The 25,604-nt window shown below is 41.8% G+C and overlaps 2 protein-coding genes across 2 annotated transcripts in view; one reads left to right on the top strand and one right to left on the bottom strand.

The window, feature by feature from the left end:
* Window positions 1-1,556: 1,556 nt before the first annotated feature.
* On the top strand, window positions 1,557-6,637 carry LOC137612448 (E3 SUMO-protein ligase ZBED1-like). The gene is made up of 5 exons (XM_068340981.1): window positions 1,557-1,660; window positions 4,629-5,372; window positions 5,555-5,707; window positions 5,897-6,149; window positions 6,236-6,637. Exons 1-5 carry the CDS (start codon window positions 1,557-1,559, stop codon window positions 6,635-6,637), a joined length of 1,656 nt encoding a protein of 551 aa, XP_068197082.1.
* A 4,445-nt stretch (window positions 6,638-11,082) lies between these two features.
* Window positions 11,083-25,604, bottom strand: part of gpc1b (glypican 1b) — a 69,495-nt gene continuing 54,973 nt past the window's right edge. The window contains exons 4-11 of the mRNA XM_068340184.1: window positions 23,712-23,939; window positions 23,462-23,625; window positions 16,317-16,482; window positions 16,029-16,159; window positions 14,943-15,071; window positions 14,565-14,698; window positions 14,268-14,443; window positions 11,083-14,172 (exon numbers count right to left, since the gene is read on the bottom strand). Of these exons, the coding sequence (XP_068196285.1) occupies window positions 13,967-14,172; window positions 14,268-14,443; window positions 14,565-14,698; window positions 14,943-15,071; window positions 16,029-16,159; window positions 16,317-16,482; window positions 23,462-23,625; window positions 23,712-23,939 (1,334 nt within the window). The 3' untranslated portion in view covers window positions 11,083-13,966. The remainder of the gene's footprint in view (window positions 14,173-14,267; window positions 14,444-14,564; window positions 14,699-14,942; window positions 15,072-16,028; window positions 16,160-16,316; window positions 16,483-23,461; window positions 23,626-23,711; window positions 23,940-25,604) is intronic.

Below are 25,604 nucleotides of genomic sequence, written 5' to 3'. Positions count from 1 at the left end.
CTTTTGTTTTTAGTCTCACCCACCTACTATATATAAATGCAGGTGGGCCAGCCCTCTGTCTGTCCTTATCCAATCAGAAGCAGACCTGATCACCATGGCTTCTAATAAAATATTTCTCATTTAGACCACACTCTCTTGATCCTCAGTTCATTGAAGGCTTGATGGATGATCTTCCAGTCATGCATACAAATGTGTGTGTGTGTGTGTGTGTGTGTGTGTGTGTGTGTGTGTGTGTGTGTGTGTGTGTGTGTGTGTGTGTGTGTGTGTGTGTGTGTGTGTGTGTGTGTGTGTGTGTGTGTGTGTGTGTGTGTGTGTGTGTGTGTGTGTGTGTGTGTGTGCTAAACAAAGGATGACAATAAAATGTGGAATAATTATTAACCAAGAAACTAGGTTAGGAATAACATGAGTATAATATATCAAATCAAGTATAAAAAAACCCAACCCTGAATGTCGTGCAGCAGCACAGTGCACACGCTTCATATTTCCTGAAGGTAAAATCTAGCTAAATGCTAAAAATTTTCTCTTTTAAAATATTCAGTGAGCTGTCTTCTCTGATATCTATGTGTTCCCTGGTTCAGCTACACCACTGATTTTTATTGTTTCTGGGAATCTTGAATTAAACAGCAGCAGATGAACACAGCCTTGTCACAGGCAGATAAAGAACAAAGGAGGTAGCTATACATACTGTATGTTATTCGAGTTATTCGATTTTTAAGTTTGCTGTTGACATACAGTGTTTGCTTCTTTCAAATACCTTTTGTGTAGCTATTTTAGTCATTCCAGTGTGTGGCTTTTAGATAGCATTGCAGCATTCCTAAAGCTAAAAGAAATGTGATATATAACACAGCATCGTCTGCATAGAGTGTAAGATTTTTCACCACCAAGCATCAAGCAATCTTTCTGCTCAGAGATAAAAGCTCAGAAAAAGACTTTTTATTTTATTTTATACACTGTTAAAATCCTTGAAGGGAAATTAAGAATGCACACTCTAGTTTTTTGTTAGTCAATCAAACACCTGCATATTAGGCCCCATCCACACGATGACAGATTTTTTTAGAAACAGAACTTTTTAAAAATGCATTGAAAACGATTCGCGTCCACACGACAGCGTTTTTAAAAAATTTCCGTCCACACGTAAACGCACCAGTGCATTTTCGAAGACGGCTATAAGCATGCCAAACCATGTGGTGGCAGTATTGAGTCAAATTTTATCCAATAAGAATCCTCCGTGTTTTGTTGTCACAACACACAGGCCCATAAATATGACGTCACAGCGGTTTTCGTCGCAGGAAAGACGTTAGCGTTTTTAAAAAGTCGCGGATACACCGTCCACATGACAACGCAGACCCAGCATTTTTAAATAAATCCACCTCGGCCAGTGTTTTTAAAAAGTTGCATTTTCGTTTCGAATATCTGCGTTGTCGTGTGGACGGAAGGCGTAAACTCAACAAAAAAGTTGCTTTTTTAAAATATACGTTATCGTGTGGATAGGGCCTTAGTGTGTACAGACCCCTGTAATACACACAACCACACACAAGGGTGCCTGTAAGCATGCAATGGGAGGTAGAGTGGCGGGCAGCCCCAATGTGGATCGCCCAAATGAGCAGCTTGTGAGAGGGGACAGTGCCATGCTCAAGGGTGTCTTGGCAGTGCTCCGGAGGTGAGCTGACACCTCCCACTGTCAGCTCACCTCTGGGTGTTTTTTTGGGCAGGAGCGGGAATCGAACCGCCGATCTCAGAACAGTTGACGACCCGCTCTACTGCCCTCTCTACCACTGAGCCCAGAAAGATCAGGTATAATGTGGGACACTGTGTGAACTGAGTTTGTTCATCACCTTGAGTGAATTCATAACTCTTCTTGCTGTGATTTCTTATCAGTGATATAATCTCCTTTCTCTCTCCCCCTCCCCACCGGTTCCTTGCTCCCTCTCTGTTCAATGAAAGTGAGATCAGTGATCAGCAGCTTCACTATTTTAAGGGTTAAACACATAAATGTATTGTGGGGATTGATGTAATGTTAAGCATTCGTGGATGTAAATAGATTCTCTTTTGTTTCCAATTTAAATTAGAAATTTTAAGCAGTGAAGATAATTTGAAATTAAACTTTTGGGGGTTTGGTTCTGAAATAATTATTTAAAAGGCCCTAAACCATCATAGATTGTGAAACTCTGATTGTAATTGCACTTGGATTACCATAATGGACTCAAAGACAAGCAAAAGTAAGGGAAGTGTGAATTTAATAAAAATGTGGACCTCATAGTTCCTGTTTCATGTAATGATCACTCTATAATAACCAATTAAAGCACAAGTAGCGTCGCCAGTTTGAAATATTGTCATGGGCAGCTACATTGTGAGATTGTACAAGTGAAATCAGGACTGAAGGGAGAAGGAGGTCAAAAAAGAATAGCTAAAAACATAGTTGAACAAACCAAATTGTACAGACAGAAAATGAAAATCAGTTGAGATAAATTAGCAAAAATATTGCATGGGTGCTATAAGACATTTCAATCTGAACCAGTCTGTCCTTCAACAACACCTAATACAGCAACTTGAAGGCCCAAGGATCAGCTCCAGCTCCACCATGGACAGGAAATCTGTTTCCAAACACAAGTTAAGCTGTGGATGGAGCACAACAGCAGTGTGGGAATTCACCTCTTTGTGTCCACCCCCAAAACACTACCCCTCAGCAAGTATTCAGATCTAATACCATGTCCAACAGACAGCATGCCACCCCTCAATAATGACTGCCAGCAACAGCAAAGATGATGGTGGAGAGGCTGCCGTTGGTAACGGAGGGACAAACAATCTGACTGCGGTGACAAAAGGACCTAACTGGCAAATTTGTGTTGATTATAATGTTTGTTATCAGCACACAGAAATGTAATGTCATGCAGCATACTGTTCTTATGTGTGCTGCATGTTGGTAGAGCATCACATTCCCAGCAATGAGTGAACACAGTCTGTGTAACCAACATCACATGATTTCCCGCTGTGTTCAGCTGAACGATGATGCCATAGCACCACCCCGTGGCTAAAATGCACCTATCCAGTCAGACGTGGCGTCATAAAATGTGAACGAAAGAGAGCTTAGAAATCTGCACAATGTGGTGTAAATGGGCTACATGACATTATATTTTATAATCAATTGGTTATATGTATTTCACTCTCTCTCTCTTTCTCTCTCTCTCTCTCTCTCTCTCTCTCTCTCTCCATATATAAAAATGTCCCTCTCACCCTTGTGGGGTGGTATCAGTGTGTCATCCTAAAGCTCGGGTCCTCTACCAGAGGCCTGGGAGTCTGAGGGTTCTGCGCAGTATCTTAGCTGTTCCTAGGACTGCGCTCTTCTGAACTGAGGCTTCAGATGTTGTTCCAGGAATCTGCTGGAGCCACTCTTCCAGTTTGGGGGTCACTGCCCCAAGTGCTCCTACTACCACGGGGACCACATTAACCTTGACCTTCCACATCTGTTCCAGCTGTACTTTCAACCCTTGATACTTCTCAATCTTTTCGTGTTCCTTCTTCCTGATGTTGGCGTCTGCTGGAATCGCCACATCTATCACCACTGCTCTCTTCTGCTCTTTGTCCATCACCACTATGTCCGGTTTGTTAGCCAGCAGCTGTTTATCAGTCTGGAAGCTAGCCTTGTCATTCTCAAACACCTTCGGTGGTATGTCCCACTGGGATTTGGGTACTTCTAGTCCATACTGGGTACAGATGTTCCTGTACACCGTCACAGCTACTTGGTTGTGCCTTTCCATGTATGCTGAGCTGGCGAGCATCTTACACCCTGCTACCACATGCTGGACTGACTCTGGGGCATCTTTACATAGCCTGCACCTTGATCTACTGTGGTAGATATTGGCCTCTATTGCTCTTGTACTTAGGGCCTGTTCTTGTGCTGCCATGATCAGTGCCTCTGTGCTGTCTGTCAGTCCAGCTTTATTCAGCCATTGGTAGGTCTTCTTGATATCAGCCACTTCCTCTATCTGACAGTGGTACATGCCGTGTAGGGGCTTGTCCCTCCATGTTGTCCCTCCATATATATATATATATATATATATATATATATATGGACTGACTGATATACATGGAAAGGCACAACCAAGTATATATATATATATATATATATATATATATATATATATATATATATATATATATATATATATATATATATATATATATATATATATATATATATATATATATATATATTAGGGCTGTCAATTTAACGCGTTAATTATATTAATTAATTACACTGCAAATTAACGCGCTATAAAAATTAACTTAATTAATCGTGGGTGGCAAGGCAATGCGCAAGCATTTTAAATTTGGCCCATTGAGGGACCCGTAGGCCGCAGTGACGTCACTTCGTACCTCCGCCACTATTCAAAACCAGGGTGACCGACAACAGAGATGGACGCGACAAAGGAGAGCGAGGCAAACCCACTCGGACCTTTGGGCGGAAAGTTTATTTATAAAAAGAACAAAGACGGGACTATCAACAAAAACAAAGTGATTTGTACCTTTTGTGAAAAAGAATTTTCATATCACCGAAGTAACTCCAGTCTAACTTATCATATAAATGCAAAACATGTCCGGACAAGTTCCACTTCTACTGCTGCTAGTGCGACCGTGGGCTCCCTCCGCCAACCCACGCTTGCTAAGTTTGGTAAACAGATGAGCGAAGCCACGGCAGACAAACTAACTAACTCAATCGCTAAGTGGGTTGCTGTTGATTGCCGGCCAATTTCAATCGTGGAAGACGAGGGCCTAAAGGAGGCGTTTCAGATAGCGTCATCCGACTCTAATTTCCAGCTACCATCGAGAACTACGGTGATGAAACGAATTCACCAGCTGTACTGTGACGAGAGGACCAGGAAAGAAGACCTGTTGGCAGGGGCCTGCCATGTCGCCCTGACGGGTGATCACTGGACATCGGTAAGCAATCATATCTACCTGGGAGTCACCGCACACCTCATCGATGTAGGGTGGAAACTCAAATCTTTTGCATTGAATGCGAGCAAAACTGTGACCCGTCATTATGCCGATGCGTGTGCCGAGCAGTTTGATGCTGTGACAAAGGAATGGGAGATAGAAAACAAAGTGACAACGATAGGAACCGATAGTGCAAGACACATAGTCGCAGCAGCACGTCAGCTGCCTTTCGAGCACATCCCATGTGCTGCACACATGCTGCAAAGAACCATCACAGTCTGCCTTGAGGATGGCAGCTTTGACACCGCCCTGGCAAAGTGCCGCAAAATAGTTGGGCACTTCAAGCATAGCCCTACCAGTATGGAAGTACTGCATCTGCAGCAGACCCTCCTCGGACAAGCCAGAGAGCCCCTGGTTCAGGACGTATCCACAAGGTGAGACTGTTTACTATCTGTCGGGGTAATTGATATTTGGATAGTATTCTTGGTCCTTGCGTGTGTGTGAGGGTGTGCATGTTTGGTTCAGTGCAACTTCTGTATGTGCAGCATGCTGCTCAAAACTTACAGCCCCCCCCCCTGCAAGAACTAAGGGAGTTTTTGTTTTATATTATTGAAAGATGGATTTCGACACACTCTATGATCTCACAGTATCTGAGGAACCACGAGGCTGTGAATGCCACTTTGGCCACAGAGAAGCACAAACTCGCCGCACTGACCAACCTAGAGTGTGACAGGCTGCAGAAGCTGGAGTTCGTTCTTGAACCCTGCAAGTATGTCCCTCTCTCTCGCTCACACACACATACACACACACAAACCTCACCTCTCGTTCTCTCCCCCTTCATACACTCACCTCTCCCTCCCGCCCTCCCATACACCACTGTCTCTTTCACTCACACACACAAACACACATGTCAGTAATGATGTGAGAACATTATTGCCATATTTTTGTCCCACTGCAGATATGTGACAGAGCTGCTTGGAGGTGAGAGCTATGTTTCATGCTCTGTGTTGCTCCCTGCACTCTGCCATCTCAACCGGGTCATGGATCCCACTGATGAGGATCTGGCCTACATGATAAAGTTCAAGACTACCTTTAAAAAAGAAATAGACTCGCATATGGCCAACATCAACAAAAGATGGCTGAAGGTGGCTACAGCCCTCGACCCGCGATTCAAGGACTTGAGGAGCATACATAGGAAAGAGAGGGATGAGGTATGTGTGTGACTGAGAAGACCAGTGTTTTGCGAGTACTTTGGTCAGAAAGTCCTATGCAACAAATTAATATTCCCTCTTTTAAGGTGTGGACCTGGATTGAGGAAATGCTGCGAGGATCAAAAGCGGAACCTGCTGCCCCTCAACCCACAGAGGACGAGCCAGCAGCAAAGAAGAGCCTCCTCCTGCTGTCTTCAGACTCTGACTCTGACTCGGACAAGGAGGAGCAGGGGCCTCTAGCCCGCTACAAAGCTGAGCCTCGCATTGGAATGCATGAGTGTCCACTGGAGTGGTGGGCAGCTCACGCAGGAGCTTATGAACAGCTGTCCTCTCTTGCGCGCAAATACCTGGCTACCCCTGCCACGTCTGTGCCGTGTGAGAGACTCTTTTCACTCTCAGGTAATATCATTCAAAAGAAGAGGGCAGCGTTACACTCAGACAATGTAAACAAGCTTGTTTGTCTGAGCAACTGGCTCAAGGACACATAGAGTTGTCTGTTGTCAATTATTTTATTTAACTGTCTTTGTATTGGTTTGCTGATGTGCTTGACCTTTTTTCTTTTGAATTTGGTTTATAAAGCACACTTAACCAATAAAAATGTGGATTTCAAATCTTCTCGGTGTATTCTATTTAGTCATGCACTACAATTTTGTAATGTCCTAGAATTCAAATTCTTTATTTTGGGGCCTTTGGCAGGTATGATATTAAAATGTGATTAATTAGATTAATGAATTACAAATCCTGTATATAATTAGATTAATTTTTTTTAAGTAACTGATAGCACTAATGGCGTGGCGTGGAGGCAATCAGCCTGTGGCACTGCTGAGGTGTTAGGGAGGCCCAGGATGCTTGGATAACTGCCTTAAGCTCATCCAGTGTTGGGTCTGGTGTCTCAACTTTTCACAATATCCCACAGATTCTCAATGGGGTTCAGGTCAGGAGAGTTGGCAGGCCAATTGAGCACAGTAATACCACGGTCAGTAAACCATTTACCAGTGGTTTTGGCACTGTGAGCAGGTGCCAGGTCGTGATGAAAAATGAAATCTTCATCTCCAGAAAGCGTTTCAGCAGATGGAAGCATGAAGTGCTCCAAAATCTCCTGATAGCTGCATAGACCCTGCCCTTGATAAAACACACTGGACCAACACCAGCAGCTGACATGGCCCCCCAGACCATCACTGACTGTAGGTACTTGACACTGGACTTCAGGCATTTCGGAATGTCCTTCTCCCCAGTCTTCCTCCAGACTCTGGCACCTTGATTTCCGAATGACATGCAAAATTTGCTTTCATCCGAAAAAAGTACTTCGGACCACTGAGCAACAGTGGATCTTTACGACATAAGTAGAGCAGTTCTCATTAGTTATTACAGACCTTTTAATAAAAGCTCAATGTCTGAAATGCACTCTCAACCTCATTTGAACATTGCTTTAACAAAATACTCTGATACTCTGATCTCTAAATTCTTGTGATGCTGAAACATTTTTGACAAAGTTGTGTTGGATCATAAATGAGTGCTGCAGAGGATTACTAGAGGACTATCTTGGGCTGAGATGACAGGAATAATGTCTGCAGTGGCATTACAGGAGATGTTTGAGAAGAGAGAGGAGTTTTCAATTAGTTTTCATTCAAACTAATCATACATCCCTTAACTGCTTCATTTACAAAAATAACAGATATGTTGGGCATCTATTCCTCTAAGAGCGTTTATCAGGGTGCACACACTGCATATTGAATGTTCTCTGAGTCGGACATCCTGTCAACCTATTAACATTTAGTGGGGGGGGACTGAAAACTTAAAAGTCACTCAAGAGAAATCCACCATTACACCCCATCAAAACCCAGTGTTCCTTAGAAAATGCATGTATAAGAATATGATTTTTCAGTTGAATACACACACACACACAAAAAAAAAAATATATATATATATATATAATTGTGTACCAAAGCTTTGCTGCACATCAAGGTGAGATTTCTCCTGTAAAAGTCTGTATGTGTGTGTCTTCTGCTACTCATTCACTGTAACTTCGATCTAGTGGGATGTCACAGTTTACAGCCTCAGTAGACCTTTTAGTGCTTTCCACAGAAGTGTGGTGCCAGCCAATCAATGTGCATCACAGCAAAACAAGCTGAGACTATTTGGATGAGAAAAAAGTCGGCTTTAACCCTAGACAACCCACAGCCATTTATCCTCGCAGGAAAATTGTGTGGGTTATACCACAGAACAACTGGACCATATAGAACACATATCTGAAGTTTTTTTTTTCCAGAACAATAAGACTTAGTTTAATTATTTAATTATTATGTTATTACTATTTTGGAAAGATCACTTTCTGTCACAGACACATGACTGTCACAGTATCATGATACCAGGATGTTGAGTATAGTCGCTTAGGGACTTAACGAGTTAAAATCAGACATAAAGCTTTATAATGAAGAGACAAACATTCAAAGCGCGTGTGACACCGGTGTCACAGTGGGTCCTCTCAGGTTAATGTTTATTGGCGAAATAGATTTGTTTCTCCTTTCATCCTAAAGGCTCTTTTGGTTCATGTCATTTTTTTTCTCCCTCAATTCAGGAATGAGGAAAACATTTGAATGAGAAGTGAAATGTTTCATAAACCCAAAAAGAGGAGATTCAGTTGCATTTGATTCGACCCACTAGGATTGCTGTGACCTGGAGGAGCGAGGATACAAACAGCTTTACTGTATGGTAGATTCATAATGCTGAGACAATGGTTGTTTGGTTGTGTTTATTTGTTTTGTTTTGGCTTAAAAAAAAAAAAAGTAAAGATGTTTTTGTTTGTCCCCAAAAAACAAACAAACAAAAAACAAACAAACAAAGGATGCCGTCATTTCTAACAGTCAAAGTCAACCTGATTTTCTGTTAACTATAATATACGTCTTCTTCCGCTTGGTGGCAGTATATGCCTTTACAACGTGTACACCTCCCGAGGCGATGGCTGCGGCTGTGATCCCTTCTTTTATTCTGGACCATCTCAAAACGAGTTTGCTGACAAAAGTGTTGTGAAGCCCTTGGTCTCATGCATAAAGCACTGACGTAAAAATCACATAATGATTAAGACAGCTCGATTCTACAGTGAGGTGGGGAATCGTGGAGGTGAGCAAGAGGCTTCAGCTCAAATTACAAAGCAGATCAGAGAGACTGAAAGAGATTATTTTCAATATGTCAGAAGACAAGGAGCATTAAACTCTTTTGCAGCCATGAAATTATATTTGGTGTTTTTGGATTGGACGCGCACACCTAATGTTGAAGTTAAACATTTCAAGGGATTTGAGGAGAAAAGAAAAGAAAAGCTCGCTGGAAGCCCAAAGGGCTGTGCAGCTGTTTCTGCCATGCTGTAAAGAACGGATGGAAAGCTTCACACTCAGTCGATAGTGGAGAGTGTGAATGTATCTGGCCACAGGAGTGCACAGAAGCAGAGGGAAGAATTCTGCGGAAAGCCCAACCGTTCTCACTGTAGAGGGACAAACACACCCCAGATGACTAAAGTATAATAAGCAGCTGTGACACTGGCTTCATTTAAATCAAATTGCAAAAACAGAGAGGATGGTAATTGAGAATTATTGTGACTTGTCTAAATTATTTATACTCTTGCTTGAATAATGTCTGACCCAAACACAGCCAGCCTTTTCTCCCGGCATTTGTTTTTGACTCCTATAATTTGTAACCTCATGGCAGACTTGGAAAAAGTAGCAGTACTGCACTGGAACCACAGAGAGCTCAGGCTTTATTCATGTATGTGCAACGTTCATGTGGCAGAACTTTAAGTGACGTGTGACAGATAAGTCTCCCATTGGATCGCGGTAAAGCACAACTTCTTAAAACTATACTGAGGGGCACAATCATCACATTGTCTCCACACAAAACAAGACAAAGCACTTAGTGTGGCATGACCATGTGGCAGTTTTGCTCACTGGAAACACTGGGCAGCAGCTGTCACCTCTGACATCATCACTGGATGATGTTTAGGTGGCAAAGTGCCGTGCTGGAAAACAACTCGGTGGAATTTGAAGAAGAACAGGCACTTTTTTTTCTTAAGAACCTTGGATACAATGGAGCTTTTGTTATAGTTTTGTTATAGTTTCTTTTTTTATTTGGATAGTTTTATTTTCCCTTAATTGTCTCCTCATTTGTGTACTTTCCCTCCTATTGTTAACCTTGGATTAGTTTTACCTCTTTTATTCACCTGTCTTGTTATTCTTCTTGGAGTGCGACCACATGTCCTTTACCAGTCTGTTGAGGATAAGTCTCCCACATTCATTTTTCCCTGCACTTATTATTTTATCTTTTGCACTTGCCTTCTATATTTGACTTGTTTTTTTGGACTTTTTATGGTGCATACTTCTATCTTTGTATATTTTCCTCCTCCTGTTTGAACACTGCTTCCATCTGTGGACCACTTCACAGTTTATACCCTGCATCTTAAACTTAATATTACCTGCAGCACTTAATGAATATTTTTAGTATCTTAACTGCTCCTTTTACTGTCTTCCGGCATGTGTGTTCTCATGTGTGTTCTCATGTTCTCTCTCTCTTTTTTTTTATTCACTGGGTTTTCAATACATTTTTGTTGTGGATAAAAGGTTAAGAGGTCAAATTTATCTGAGGACTTGATACTTTGCTGTCCTGTTTGCTTTCCTTCACATTCTCCACCTTCTTCCCATAGATAAAAACATGCATATACTTGAACTAAATTGTCAGTAAGTGTGAATGGTTGCTTCTCCTTCTATGTAGCCTTGTGATGATCTGGCGACTTGATCCGGTAAACCCTCAAAGTCTATACAGCAATCATGCATAGGATAACTGGTGACAGAAAATGAATGAATGCATACTGCATATGCTTTTCTCGTCAATGATCATAAATACACAGTAAAATTCACCTCCAATATTAAAGACGCGGGACGCAGGGTTTTGAAAATCTTACAATGTATATAACTGATTTCAGGTACAACAGCAAATGAGACATTGTATCTTTCAACCTTTTTCTGACATCCTTGTTCACCAGAAGTACAAGTTCTCCATACAGTTCTCTTACCAAGAAAACCATAGAAAATAAAAACAAGAAAAAAGTACTTTTTTCCTCATATATTGGCACATTTAATAAATTCTTATATCAGTGTAGATTAAAGCTGTCTTTGAATGGTGTGCTAATCAGCTTTGCATTACTGCCACCTCGTGAATTGAGACAGGGTTGGGGCACAAGAACCAATGTTCAGATCACCCTTCCTCCAGCTGCCTCTCACACAAGGGGGCTTTGTCTTTACATTTTCATCATAGTTGAACAGGAGACGTCTTGCTGGGCCACAACCATCTGCATATTCCCCGTACATCCCCAATCAACGGTTGCTTCGGCAAGGCATCGACTCGCACGTTGATCAATATTTTTGTGCAGTCAATGTCATTTATCGGTCACATAAAAGTGCAGATATTATAAAAGGGTTACTTTGAGCAACAAATTGATGAGATCAAAAGGTGAGGGGGAAAAGAGAGATGGGAGGTTGTGCAAATTTCAGTCAATAACATTGTGAGGCAGTCATGAAACTGAAGTTATGCGTTACAAGTCGTCTTTGAATTGGAATGTCATCATCGTATCACATTCTTTACAGGGCTGAGACTCTGCTTTTACACATTCAGATTTTCCAAGAGAGCCACTGAACAGAGTGGTAGAGGTTTTTTTTTGTGTAAATATTCTAAGTTCCTAAATGTGAATTTTTCACCCCTCACTGGAAGATCCAATATATACAGATACTAAAAAATATCTGTTTTTAATCTCAAAATCCACCCCCAACACCAAATAAAGTGTCAAAGGCAGTCACAGGCAGATTTACAGGAATATAAAAGCACACACAAACTGACAAACACACATATAAACAACCAACAGAGCATTAATTAATAAAGCATGTCAAAAAAAGGGAAGAAATCATCATTAAAATAAACTTTCAGGCAGAACACATGACAACAAACACCCACTTTGAGTGCAGTCATTAACCAAGTACGTCAAAGATGTGCTTCTCAAAATTTGCCAGAGCCTCTGACAATGAATCTTGGTTACTATTGGTTGTCATACAGTGGGATGTAATGGATTGTCCCAGAGTGCAACTGTCTATTTCCATCCTCGAATTTCTCTGACCTAACCTGTACTGGCAAGTGAATACACAATATCAGAACAGATTGGAAGTGGTTCTAATTTTTTTTAAAATTACCTTTATTCGAGCAAATTTAATTTCTGTGTCATCCCAAGAAGATTTATAAAGACTCCATTGTCAATCTGTCATTTGCCAGAAATACAAGCACTGCCCCATCTTCTGCTCAGAGGGTTCTTAAATGAGAGCTCTGTATCTTCTTAAAATTTGGTAGATGTTTCCTGTCTGGCTGGCTTCTCATCAAGAAAAGACCTCACGGAATTCCATCTAACTTTGAGACATACTGACGTACTGTGTCATTGTCAAATTTCCTTGCTAGCATGAAAAACATTTTAAAGGTCATTATAAATGATGAGCAGGTTGGGGTGAGGAGGAGGAAAGAACCACTGATATTGAAAAGTTGCAGAAAATAGGCAGGCCGGATATGCTCTGACAAATGATGAGAGAAATGAGTCATGGCCTGCCACGGTGTGGTCGTTAGAACATTTTAATACCTAATCCTTTTTTATTTATAGTAGATTAACAAAGGAGCAATCAAAAATATGAAAATTGCTGCATCTGCCATAGGAGTAGTCATACAAATCCAAGACATGCCCAGTGTGATATGAATCTGTGAACAGACATATCCATTATGATGCCAATCACAGGAGCACCGGGTCTTGGCAGGCAGCTACATTATGCAAATTACCCCCCCCCCTTTTTTAATAACTTTCCAGTCTCAAATAAAGAAATGCCAAAATCAGGACCCGTCAGTCACCCGTCACTGGGAGGGTGTTCTTAAACCGATACTCCTGCTCCACATACAGGGATCTATAGTGGGAAGCTGCTGTCATCTGAGATCTTGCCTGACCAAGCGTGTGCTTTCCTAACACCAGACTCTCGCTCAGCCAGTAGGTTAAGAGGAAGGGAGATTGGCTTCGGTGGGGACGAGTGCAGGGATGAGTCTATACATGGAGGGGTGGATGGATCAGGTTACTCCCACATTAGACAATCATGTCAGTGCGAGTGTTATGGTGGTTATTATTACAGCTCATGTGACGGAATGGCAAAAAGTGCTGATATGCAGTGCTCCCCATCCTTGCTTGTGAATATGAAACAACACTGTGAGGCTTAAGATCATACTCCTTCTTCTATATTTTTAAGCTTGTGTACTATTTCTATAAATGTGGTTGAACTACAGGGTCTATTTAACTCACTAATAAATAAATAGTTCTGTTTAAAATTAGCACTTTTGGGAGAGTGGAAGATCAAATGTTTGTATTTGAGCACTGCTGCAAAGCCCCTTTCTCCCGCTCCATCTGGTGTCAACACCAATGATATAGTCTCACTCATCTTAGGTACTGATATAATTGGAGGGAAGCCAAGCAGAAGAAACACAACAGAAATGCAAAAAGACCGACTAATGGTGTCATAATATAGCAAGAAATAAAAAAGCAGATTGGAAACATTGATGGATACTTGTAATTCCATCGTGTTCCAATCAAGAAATAAAAATGAAGTCCATCCATGTGATATTTTTTGTTGTTTCCAAATACATTTTTAATTTTGACAAAGTGACTATCCACCAGCTTTCAGACTCCACCCCCTCTGCCCCGCCAACCCCACCCCTGTGTCCCAAACTGAGTCCCCGTTAGTAGATTCCTCTGTCGATTATCGCCGAAGCAGCAAAAGGAGTAGTGAAAGAAGGTAAAAGATGATAGACGGGAGGTCCTGATTGGCTGAGGCGAGCACCATTTCATTTTCTGGAGGTTTGTGGTAAATTATGGGTCGATCGGTGATGGGGACGACAAGGCGTGGCCCCCGGGAACATGCGTCATCGTTGCACATGCCACTTCCTGAACCACTGGAGTCATCACCTGTAGGCAAAGGATCAGTACGTCCGCTTAATGGTTCAACATCAGTGATATTTACAAATGTGTTCATTTATAACTGCAATAGTAAAAAGACTCACTGGTGTCCTGAAAGTCCACATCCTGGCCATTGTAAGCATTCTTCAGTCGGTGTGTCATGACCTTTATCTGCATTATCTGTTGTCGTGTAGTCATGTCTGGTTTGGTGATATCGATATCGACTTCGGGATTGTTGATCTGGCTGGCTAGTCCATCACCTATCACCTCTGGGAGGTACCTGACATACATAAAGACATACATAAAAGACTTGTTTGACATTTGAAACATACAGTATGACAACCCCCCTCCATTACTGTCACATGTTTATTTTTCTTCTTTTACAAGCTTACATGCCCTACCTGGCTCGATTCATGCCGTTCCAGCACTTGTCCTCAGCTCCTGCTCCGATGGCCACTCTTTCGCTGCACAAGATGTCTGGGAGAGAAACCCAGTATGGCTTCAAATCCCTCAGTTTTGCTGTAACATCAAACACCTGAGGCATAAAAGTAGAGTCATGAGCTTTCATTATACTGAGTACGATATATATAGTAGTTATAGTATACTGAGACAGGAGAAAAGAATTGGTTTCCTAATATCTGCTCGTTCAACAGCACTCAGTCCAATGTAATTACCCCTGGTTGAAATGACCAGCAAAATGTATAACTGTCTGAGCAGACAGAAACCATCAGTTTAAAGAGGAACAACATGGATGAGGATTAAGTTTAGTAAATACAAACCATTTTGTCCATTTTGCTGGAGCTGGATCCAACACTGTCATCCACTATAACTTTCCCTCTCCTTATGAAGTCGTCTGGTCCCACGCTGCTTGTTCCTCTATCTCTGAGGTTACCACATGCTTGGAACAACTGGTGCAAGAAGTGAGACAATACAAAAGACAAAGAGAGACGATGTAAGAGACGGTTTAATGAAAAGCTGAGATCAGGAAATTGACTTTTGCGTTTGAATTTTACACAGTTCTCTGAACACTGCAAAGCCCACAACAGGGCGTTATCATCAAATTCATGGTAGCCAAGTCTTTGCACTTTTCTATAAACATTGTTTTCTTCTCTATAAGTAGACCTACTCAGGATCTTTATTGGTGTGAGTGTTAACAAGCCTGAAACCCAACACTTGAACCGGCTCTCTGAATAGAACCCATAAACACGCTTTTATGTATAAACCATTCTGCATCAGCAAAACATGATTCATTTGTTCAACAATCCTGTACACAATGAAAACAGCACAAGTACACTTCAAAAAACAAACAAGTTGTACTGGCTATCTCTCATGCCCTTTTACTTACGCACATGGCAGTAGCTGTTATTTGTAATTGGTATCATATAACGGGAAAACTACACGACCAAATTTGCATTGCTTGTAGCCAACTGATTATGCAAATAACAAAATAATCTGTCCATTGCATTTGCAATAACACCAGACCACAACCACAAACTGAATTGTGTGACATCACTGATCTGAGGATAAGACGGTGAAAATATATGCGATAGCCCAACTGAACAAGGGCAGACTCTGGATCACTTCAGCAAACAGACACAAAGCACACTTTGTCTACTACCTGTCAACGAAGTTTTCCACCTTCGCCAAACAACTCAATCAGATTTTCATCAGTGCCAGCGCCATTCAAGGTTTGCATACTTTGTGGGTTGGGGCATACTTTGTGGGTTGTGTCTAAAACCAAATAAAGTTCCTACTGCCATGTGCAGCAATAACAAAATAGTTGAGATTTACATTTTGTCATTGGGGTGGTTTGTAAAACTGTATATTGAACTGCATGTATGGTTTGTACCGATGTGTGCTCTGACCTTGCTGTTGATAGACTCAATATTCTCCATCATGACAAACATAGCTTCCGATATGCGACTGGGAAGAGACAGAACCACGTTATCCACCCCAGATGGGCCATTAAAGCGACCAGCCACCTGCATCATTGTTTCTGCAAACACACAAGATGTGGTTAATGGGAAGAATGGATAAAATGTTTCATACATGGAGTTGGAGTTGCATTCAAAGCACGTATGTCAGACAGGCCTGCAAGTGCACACACGGGTGAATTGCATGAGAGTATGTGTTTCTGTATATGTGTTCCTCACCTGCCAGATGCCTCCACTCTGTGTTGAGGTCAGCCTGGTTGGCCAGACAGCCCTTCATGACGTTGCTGCAGTAGTTGGCACAAGGTCTGGCAGAGGCCATGCCACGGCAGTGAGGGCAATAAGTCATCCTCATCACGGAACGCATGCACTCCTGGGTTAGGTGCACCTGAGGTGAGCGGGCCACAAAAACAAACGTCACCAGGATGACAGATTACTGTGTATTTAAGTATGTATGATCTAAAAGGTCTGGAAATAAATGAGCATGGCAGCTAGTCAAACTGTACATTTAAGCACGTCTATTCCTAAAAGCCCTTAGAATTAAATAAAAGTTTTAATGAGATTGAAGAGAATCATTTAATTGGCTTGATATCAGCAGTCACAGAACAATCGAAGGTCAGATTAGATGATGACCTTCTTTCAGCTTTCACCAGACATTCATTCAGCACAGTTTCTTTGGAAATCACTTGAGGAGAATTCACATGTTGTTCTACATGTGATAAAAGTGGCTGACATTCATGCAAGTGCTCTCAGTCCCTGATTACACTGTTTCTACCTCCTTTACTTTTCTTTACCAGACGGAAAACAGGAAAGAGCTTTGGTGTGTGAAAAATGAAATTGGGTTAATACCAGTAAGCTCTGTTCACAAGAGAGCACAGCTATGCATACAAAACCTCAGTCAGTATGTGTTTGTGAGAAAAGACAGAGAGAGAGGGAGAACTAGAAGCAGCTCGACTTCATGTACTAAGCTGCTTGAAGCTGACATCTGGGCCAGCCCGGTGCTTCTCCAAGAAACTAGTCTTTAAACAGCCAATTCACCGTTAACACCAGCTTTTACCAATTCACGAGTAGCTGTCAGACAACATTGGATATCATATCGGAAAACAAATCCTATACTTAACAAACTAATTAGTAGTTCAATAAAAATGTAGAATTGCTCGACATAACTGGACATGAAAAGTATCGTTTTCCAACCGTGAAATTGCATTGGAGAGAGACAGCTTCCTCTGAAATGCTTGGTTTTTATTTTGATTATTTTGTCCTTGTTATGTGGGGACAGCAAGGTGGCACAGTGGGTAGCACTGTTGCCTCACAGCATACAGTTCTGAGTTCAAGTCCTGCTCAGTGTGGAGTTTGTGTGTCCTCCCACCTCCAAAAGCATACACTTCAGGTGGATTGGCTGATTCCAAATTGTATGTAAGTGAGTGGTTGTTCATCTTTTGTGGGGTTACGCAACACACTGGCAAAGTGTGTGGAGTGTCTCCCTGCCTTATGCCCGTTTTCTGCTGGGATAGGCTCCAAAAACACTTGAAAACCAGCAAGAGGAGGAAGTGGTCTTTAAAGTCTTTTAATATTTACCTTCATAAAAGGAGCTGTCTCCTGTGCCTATTGTTTGGGTTTATTTAATATACCCTATTCTGCAAAAATTAGCCCAGCCTAGCTTATCCCATAACCCTGGACGGTAGTTGGGGTATCACAGATGATCTGTTGACTAGCTCTCTCCATCCCTCTCTGTCCTCAGCAGCTCTCACTGCCTCATTGGGAGTCAAGTGACTCCATTCTCTGATGTTATCCTTCCATCTTTTCTTTTGTCTCCCTTGTCTCCTGTCACCTTGTACAGTTCCCTGTAGAATGGTCTTAGCAAGACCTAAAGATCTGGTGATGTGTCCGTACCACCTCAGTTTCCACTTTTTAATAGTGGTAAGCAGGTCTTCATGTGAACCGATGGCTTGGCTGAATTTCTGCCGGACTTCCTCATTTGTGACATGTTGAGTGTAGGAGATACCCATTAGTCTTCTGTAGCATCTCATCATTATGCTCTGTATTCTCTTCTGCAGCTCAGCTGTAACGGTCCAAGTTTCACAAGCATATAGAAAGATTGAGATGACAAGTGAGCGCAGAAGTCTAACCTTTGAAGCCAGACTGATGTTTTTGTTTTTCCATATGGGCTTGAGTTTTGCCCGAACAGCCGTTGTTTGAGCAATTCTGGCGAGAATTTCCTGCTTGGATCATTCAACGGACACAATTGCTCTAAGATATTTAAAGCTGGACACTTTGATGTGTCTGAGAGAATGCCCAAGTTGTTGTTGGTCATGATTTTAGTTTTCTCTGCATGGATTTCCATTCCATATGCTTGGGAAGCGGCGTCGAACCTTTCAGCTTGGCTGGCAAGTTCCGTTTCTTCTCCGGCTAACCCGACAATGTCATCCGCAAAAAGAAGATTGGTAATTGGTCTGTTTCCTATGCAGACAGTTCCTTCATGGTCTGCCGGGGAATCCATCACATTATACTCCAGGGAGATGTTAAAGAGAGTGAAGGTAAGAAGGCATCCTTGGCGCACTATTGCAAATACTATTGAGGGCTTTGCTGTTATCTTTAAATGCACCTCTGTATTATTCATGCTGTTGTTACGGACGCCCTCCACCTCCTCACCACCACCCAGTCTTTGCACATTCACAGTCTGCATCCTTTCACAACCTCTCTAGCCTCAACAGCCTCATTGGTCTGAGCGGGCTCTTTGGCCACTACCATCACAACCATCTCCGGTGGCATAAGCCTTAACTACAGTGATATAACTTGCATAAAGCAGTGATGTAGTGCTGTGGTACTGTTTACTGTAGGGTAGAGATATATCTATAATTATAGTCTATAGTATATAAATTAATTGCCTTAGTTGCCAATTTAAAAGTCCTTAAGTTACCGTATTTTGCGCACCATTCGGCTCATTGTACAAAGAGGCGCAGTGTAAATAACGGACATTATTCGGTGTATGGTTGCTAACGGAAGCAAAAAGGTGACTGTGGTTGAACTGTGTTGTAGTACTTATTTAAATTTCAAAAAATACACCGACATTATTTTTTAAATATGTTTTTATTTCTTTATTTTTTGATAAATATGTGCTAAATCTTTCGAAGTCCTCATCTTTGGTCTGCATTGATAAGCTCAGCAATTTCTCTATCGCTGACCGTCTGGTTTCCGGGTGGCTGTCCGGTAATGATGCCGGCTTTTGTGAAGCATTGGACAAAAGTCGAAGCAGATCCGTTAGTCCAGGCATCCGCAATCCACCACATATTGTGGGGGTGTAACTCGCGGTGTAACTCGCTCGGCACTGCCTCCAGTCCTGGTAAACGTGTGTTCACGTCTCTCATACATCGCTCCACGACGCACGCAGCTTAACTTTAAAGACTCTGTTCACACCGATGTCCAGCGGTTGGAGTTCTTTCTTTAATCCTCCAGGATGATCGCAAACTCCGAATTCAGCCTCTTGATGTGGTTTTTGACAGAAGCGGTGGTGTGGATGTGCATGGAGTCACAGATCAAGAGAGATGGCAAAGCGTGAAAAAAGCCCCCCGGTCTCTTTACGTGAACCAGAACAACCGGAACTGATCGCCTGGAGTTTACATGTTGTGTCGTGAGCGTGTCTCTTAGCTGACGTCATTGTCGGGGGTCTTTAGACAAACAAATGTGGTTAACAGCAAACCTGCGGTACAGTACCGGCATACACCCTATACCGGTACCTACCGGAGGTGTGCTGGACGGAGCCTCGCGTCATGTTCTCTAATTGGTCCATCGCTGCCGTCGTACGTAGTGACGTAATACGTCCTATGTCGGTGGACAATGGCCGATCTGGCGGAGCGCTGACTAAAATCACACAAAAACATTTTTACAGATTTCTGAACTCAGTCTACAAATAAGACGCTTAATGTTAAAAGGAGCAGCGTTGATTTTTGAGGAATTTTAAGGCTTTTAAACACGTCTTATGGTGCGCAAAATACGGCACCTACATATTTATATTCACAAGGAACGTTATTAACCGGTTCAGGAACTTTATTTTTTTTATTCTAACCGGTTCAGGAATGTCAGTTTATGGGTGGAACGCAAAACTGGAAACGTTATAATTCCGTTTCTGTTTGGAACGAACCGACTGGCAAAAAATTCTGGTTCAAAGCCCTGTCTCTAATACATAGGAGATCAAGAGAATTTGGTAATTAGATCAAGCTGCACAAACAGTAAATGATAAAGTTAACCAAGTGATACAGAAAAACAATAACCACATTCACAGGCTTAATCTCAAGCTCTAACCAATATGAGTCCGATCCTTACTCTTACCCTGTTTTTCTTCTGCCCTGCCAGCCTTACCCATCCAATCATTAATTAACCACAGATGAGTCATATGAATATTTGATGAATGAAGATCAGTAAGAAAGAAGAGTAATAAAAAGTGCAAAAGGGAGAGGGTTAAAAATGTAACTAGATTTGGAGAGACTGGCAGGGGAGGAAAAAAATACCACAGGATACTCATAAAATACGGCAAGAAATTCATCAGTCAGTTTGTTATATCTTCCATTTATAATGGATGCTGTTAATCCCTGGCCTGGCACAACAGAACTGCAACATCCATACACAGCAATGCTGCGTTCCATCTCTCTGCATACCTATTACAGAAAAGCAATACGTATGATACAGAATACTCTCTTTACTGTTCGTCTAAACATCCTTGTTCCACCTTTATAACCCATCCTTTCAGCTAATAGAAGTCAACCTCGCAACTCTTCAATAGCGCTGTCTCTCACTTCCTCTTTCTGTTTTTTTTTCTTTTTTTCCTCTGTAATTAGCAGGATATATGAGCGGCCTCTCCACCCTTGTGGTGCAAAGCAAGACGGCACACTCTTTGCCTCCAGAGTGAGCTGTTTGTCATTTGGCCTACTTCTTCCACTCCCCTATAACCAAGGGAATAAGGACAGTCCAGAAAAAGTAAAAGACACTGCAACCAGAGAATGAGGAAATAATACTAAACCAAAGACAAACACTTCATCTCACAGTTGAGATCACTTTTCCATCATGAAAAAAAATCTCTCAATTTATTCAGTTAAAAAAAAATCATTTTTGTACATCTCTCTATCTGCACTGATTTGCTGTGCTTTCAGCATCCTCTTTCATCACCCTTCAGCACAGCTCCTATGCTTCATTTCTAATCCAACAAAGACTTTGCAGGGTTTCATGTCACGGTTACTCTGAGTTGCAAGCAAACTCCTGCAGGAAGCTATTTGAAGCAGACACATACACATTTAGAAGGTTTTGGCTTTTTTTTTTATCCAACTTTACATGCAAGCTGTGTAATCCTTTCTGAGCAATGTGTGGTAAATATGGGTCTTTTAAGTGGCAATACATAGCTATAAATAGGAGTGACTGTCTCATTAGGGCCCACTCAATAGAAGATATAATTACTTAAAAAAAGTAAACCAAGCTCTTAGTGCTGAGGAGATAGAATGGGCACAGGTCTGTGAAATATCAATGTAAATGTTGGATTTCACTGGACATTAAAGAATAAAGTGAGGAAGATGTTGTCGGGTCTTGTCACAGTTTAAGTTTTCCTCCCTTACTTTCTTCCGACTTATCCATTTGTTCCTGGTGCGGTGCCAGTCCTATCTTCATAAGTACAACACAATGTAGAATTACGAATATGAATACAATGATATAACCTGTATTCTTCAGTCATATTGTACCAAAAAGGTTGATGTCTCAAAAAAGAAAATTGAGAAGGGGATTCTTCACCATTTAGTGGAAGCCTAAAGAGTCCTTTATAAGAAATTATATACCCATAATGTTAATACTCACAATACAGTACTAAATTAGCCTCCTCTCTCTTTCGAAGGGTGCAAATGTGAGAGACCATTGACCTCATTCAGAACGATAGTTTTACCTATGCTATTTAGAATTAATGGCAGATGAAATTTTGTAAAATGATTATTTGTGCTAAAAGTATTTTCTGAACAGAATTTTTTCATGAACATGTAACTCACTGTCCATCAGAACCAGAAAAATTGTACGAGAATGAGATTCGGATACAAAAGTAGCCATACATGTAAATATTATCAGCTGACCTATTCAGGAATTGAAAGGCACTCTGACAGGTCTATAAGTACAACCATATAACATATTAACAGCAACATTTTTAGCATGCTGCTTATGCTAATTCTGATGTTCGCCCACCATCATTTTGATTGCTTGAGTCGAAGCTAATCAGCAAATCTCAAGTCTCTGCTGGAGTAGCTGTTGGATTCCCTTAGATTCTTAGTTTCACTTGTCACTGTCAGTGATATTCACTTGTTATTCACTCCCTCCCTGCTATGCTAGACCAGCTTTTTTCATTGTTATTTCTGATGTTACACTACTGTGGATATGTGGCTTGTCGCATGCAGGAACTTAATTGAGCTGTCCTCAGGTTCCCTTGTGGCAATGCCGTACTTATTTCATGGGCCAAAGGGAGGCAGACATGCAAGGCCACAACGTCTCACTGATGATGCTAAGGAGGAAATATAGCACTCCACAGACAGCGCTCATCAGAAAATAAGTTAGATTGAGAGAGAATGGGATTGGCTTGTTCTTTCATATGTATGCTTGCAGTCACACGCCAGCACTGCTGGCTATTTTGTCCCGAAATGGGTTTTCTTTCTCTTGCTCTCTATATATTTTATGCTTCCACACAGTCTGATCTTGAAACTTCTTTCCATTTCAGAGGAAAATTCTAATTTTCATCCCTGCTGCAGTGATACAATTAAAATCTCAGAGGGCCACCGCTCTCAACACTCTCCCTGCCAAGTGTCTGATGAGACATAGTTTTTAGCAGTCTGTCAATATCAGCCACCTCCCTTCCAAGAGCTAAAATGATTTTCTACTACTGGTCTGATTTTAACCTTATACAGAGGCGGTAGGGACTCCCCTGGGAGATATTAACCCTCTCCACAGCTTGAAAGGTATTTGTCACTTTGAAGATGACATCAACTATTGTTGCGGGGACTGATTGTTCTGTCCTGGCCAGAATTTACTGAACAGCTAACTTTACCTGTATGGATCTGCCATTACTTTAGACTATGTGCACTGAAGCCTGCGTATGCGTATCTGAAAGTATTTTTCTGTAAGAAGCAAGAAGAATGGGAATCACTATTTAGACCTCATAACACAAGAATAGAAAAAGCTGCAAGGATAGCCCACAATACTAGCGCTGCTGTAGAATTTTTAAAAAAGGTACATCAGGCAGTTATTTTTTTTCATTAAAACAAACCGTAGAACTCCGCTCATAATTGGATGGATATTAATGGAGGCAAGAACAATGAAAAAGAGTGGGAAATGGGAAGAGACTTTACCTGGGACACCTTGCGCACCACCTCCCCGCTGACCACCAGCCCTTGAACAAAGGAGCGTGCTGCCACAAATGTGCGCGTGACCATAATCTTCAATAAACGGGGTGCGTCGCCAAAAGGTCGTAGCGTCTCTATCTGCTTAGACACACACTCCAGGTAGTCCTCACCTGTAATCACCACATGCATCCAAGTTACACTTCAGGAGAATAAAGTTCTTTTCACATTATTTTTTATGAACGAGAGCTGGATATACCTATGAAATATTGCTTGTTTGCCTGGTAGAAGAGCTTCTCCAGCAGCCGGGCCCAGAAGTCATTAAGCACCTCTTCCAGGTTGACGTTGGACCCTCTGTAGTAGTGTGTCAAGTCCGTGTACAAGTCAGAGAAGATCTGTGAATTCTGGGAGTATAGGGACCCCCAGGTGGGAGGGAACATCTCCTGTAGGCTGGTGGCAGAGTGGTTCAACAACTCCAGGAAATAACCTAAAGAGAAAGAACATTCATGGTTCAGAAGTAGATGATATATTTGAGTCTAAGTCGCAGCATGGCGGCTATTAATGACTCACTGGTCGAGTGGTAGGTTTTCATGCTTAGGGTGCGAGAGTTCCCAGGTTCAAATCCAAGATGAGCTTAACTTTTAACATGTTCTTGTATCTCTAATGATATCAGTCTAAAACTGTCAGTTTCAGGTGCGTTTGAAATAAATACCGTATCTCCACACTCCCATTGGTGTGTGTATATTTACACTCCATTTATTATTTTCTCCTGTTCCATTTTTCTCCTTATCATCCCAACATTATTCATCTAATAGTATATCTAGGACTGCTCAATAAGTGTCATGACCTCAATGCGGTTGATCTTGTTACTGCCTCATGATGCATACTAATGCTGACTCAACCTGTCGGTGAACCTACAGCTGAAGACGCCTATTTGAGACTATCCTTCAGGGGGATGTGAGACAATTGACGGTGCTTCAGAGTAAAGAATATGCTGCTCCCAGAGAGGATTTACAGATACATGGAAGTGGCAGAGACATGCCGTCACACAGACAGGTAAACAGACAGACAGACATTAACGTAGGCAGGTTGTAAGCCCTAGGAAATGAAAGACAAGAATAATGAAGCTGACTCAGGCGAGCGCAAAAACAAAAATGCAAATGTAACCAAGGACAACAAGCAAACATGAAAACTCTCAAGTAACTTTATAATGTTTGATTCGCTACATTTGCATGCACAAATACGCACAATGTAACAATGTGGTTAAGAAAAGTAGCTTTTTAACAATAACTCAGAGTCTATATAGCAGAAAAATCTCAATTTACATCACTCACTGCAAGGATTTCTCTGTGATTGCATTCAACTGAACTGCTATGGCTAACCCTGCACTGATTTTCCTGGGTCATAGGTAAGTTTTGCTCTATACTTTTACAGATGCTGTATTTGGTTTTGTTACATGAGTTCCAGCTTTTCTGACATGGCATAAAGACTTTACATCCACGTATTCTACAGTGACATTAACATGTCTTATCTCCACCTGTCCTTACCCCAGATCAGGATGTTACGAGGAGGAGGGGGAACCCCTTCTGAACTCAGCTTCCCCTTCCCCTTCCCCTAGCATACACACACACACACACACACACACACACACACACACACACACACACACACACACACCCACACACACACGTAGCGGGCAGGCAGACGGGGAGTGGCTGTGACAGGTGCATCTGTGCTTTTAATGTCCATTAAAAGTCATTCCTGCTGTGTACCTTCAGCCATAGTGTTTAAATGCCTGCAGTCTGGCTAAGCTAAGATAGTACCATTAGAAATAGTTTCATTTTAGGGATGAAGAGAAATTATTTCTTCCACCAAATTATTACTCCTATTGTGGTCTGGGTGTGTTTTCCAGTGTTGTGGGATAACCACATGTGGAGGGCAGATCTCGATAAAAGGCATCATACTGTTCAGAGCTCTAGTGACCTTCAGCCTGAGTGAATAATGATCTTCATCAGTGCAACACAGAGCTTTTGTGCATATGTGTGTATTGCTTGCTCATGGATGTGAAAATGACCTTTCCCATTCTTTATCACTGTGTCTCACTGCAATACAGAGTACAGCACGCTCATCCTCTCATTCATCCCTCCCTCCT

Source organism: Antennarius striatus, chromosome 18 (assembly GCF_040054535.1).
Source record: "Antennarius striatus isolate MH-2024 chromosome 18, ASM4005453v1, whole genome shotgun sequence".
Taxonomy (NCBI): domain Eukaryota; kingdom Metazoa; phylum Chordata; class Actinopteri; order Lophiiformes; family Antennariidae; genus Antennarius; species Antennarius striatus.
This window is presented reverse-complemented; position numbering and strand designations above follow the sequence as displayed.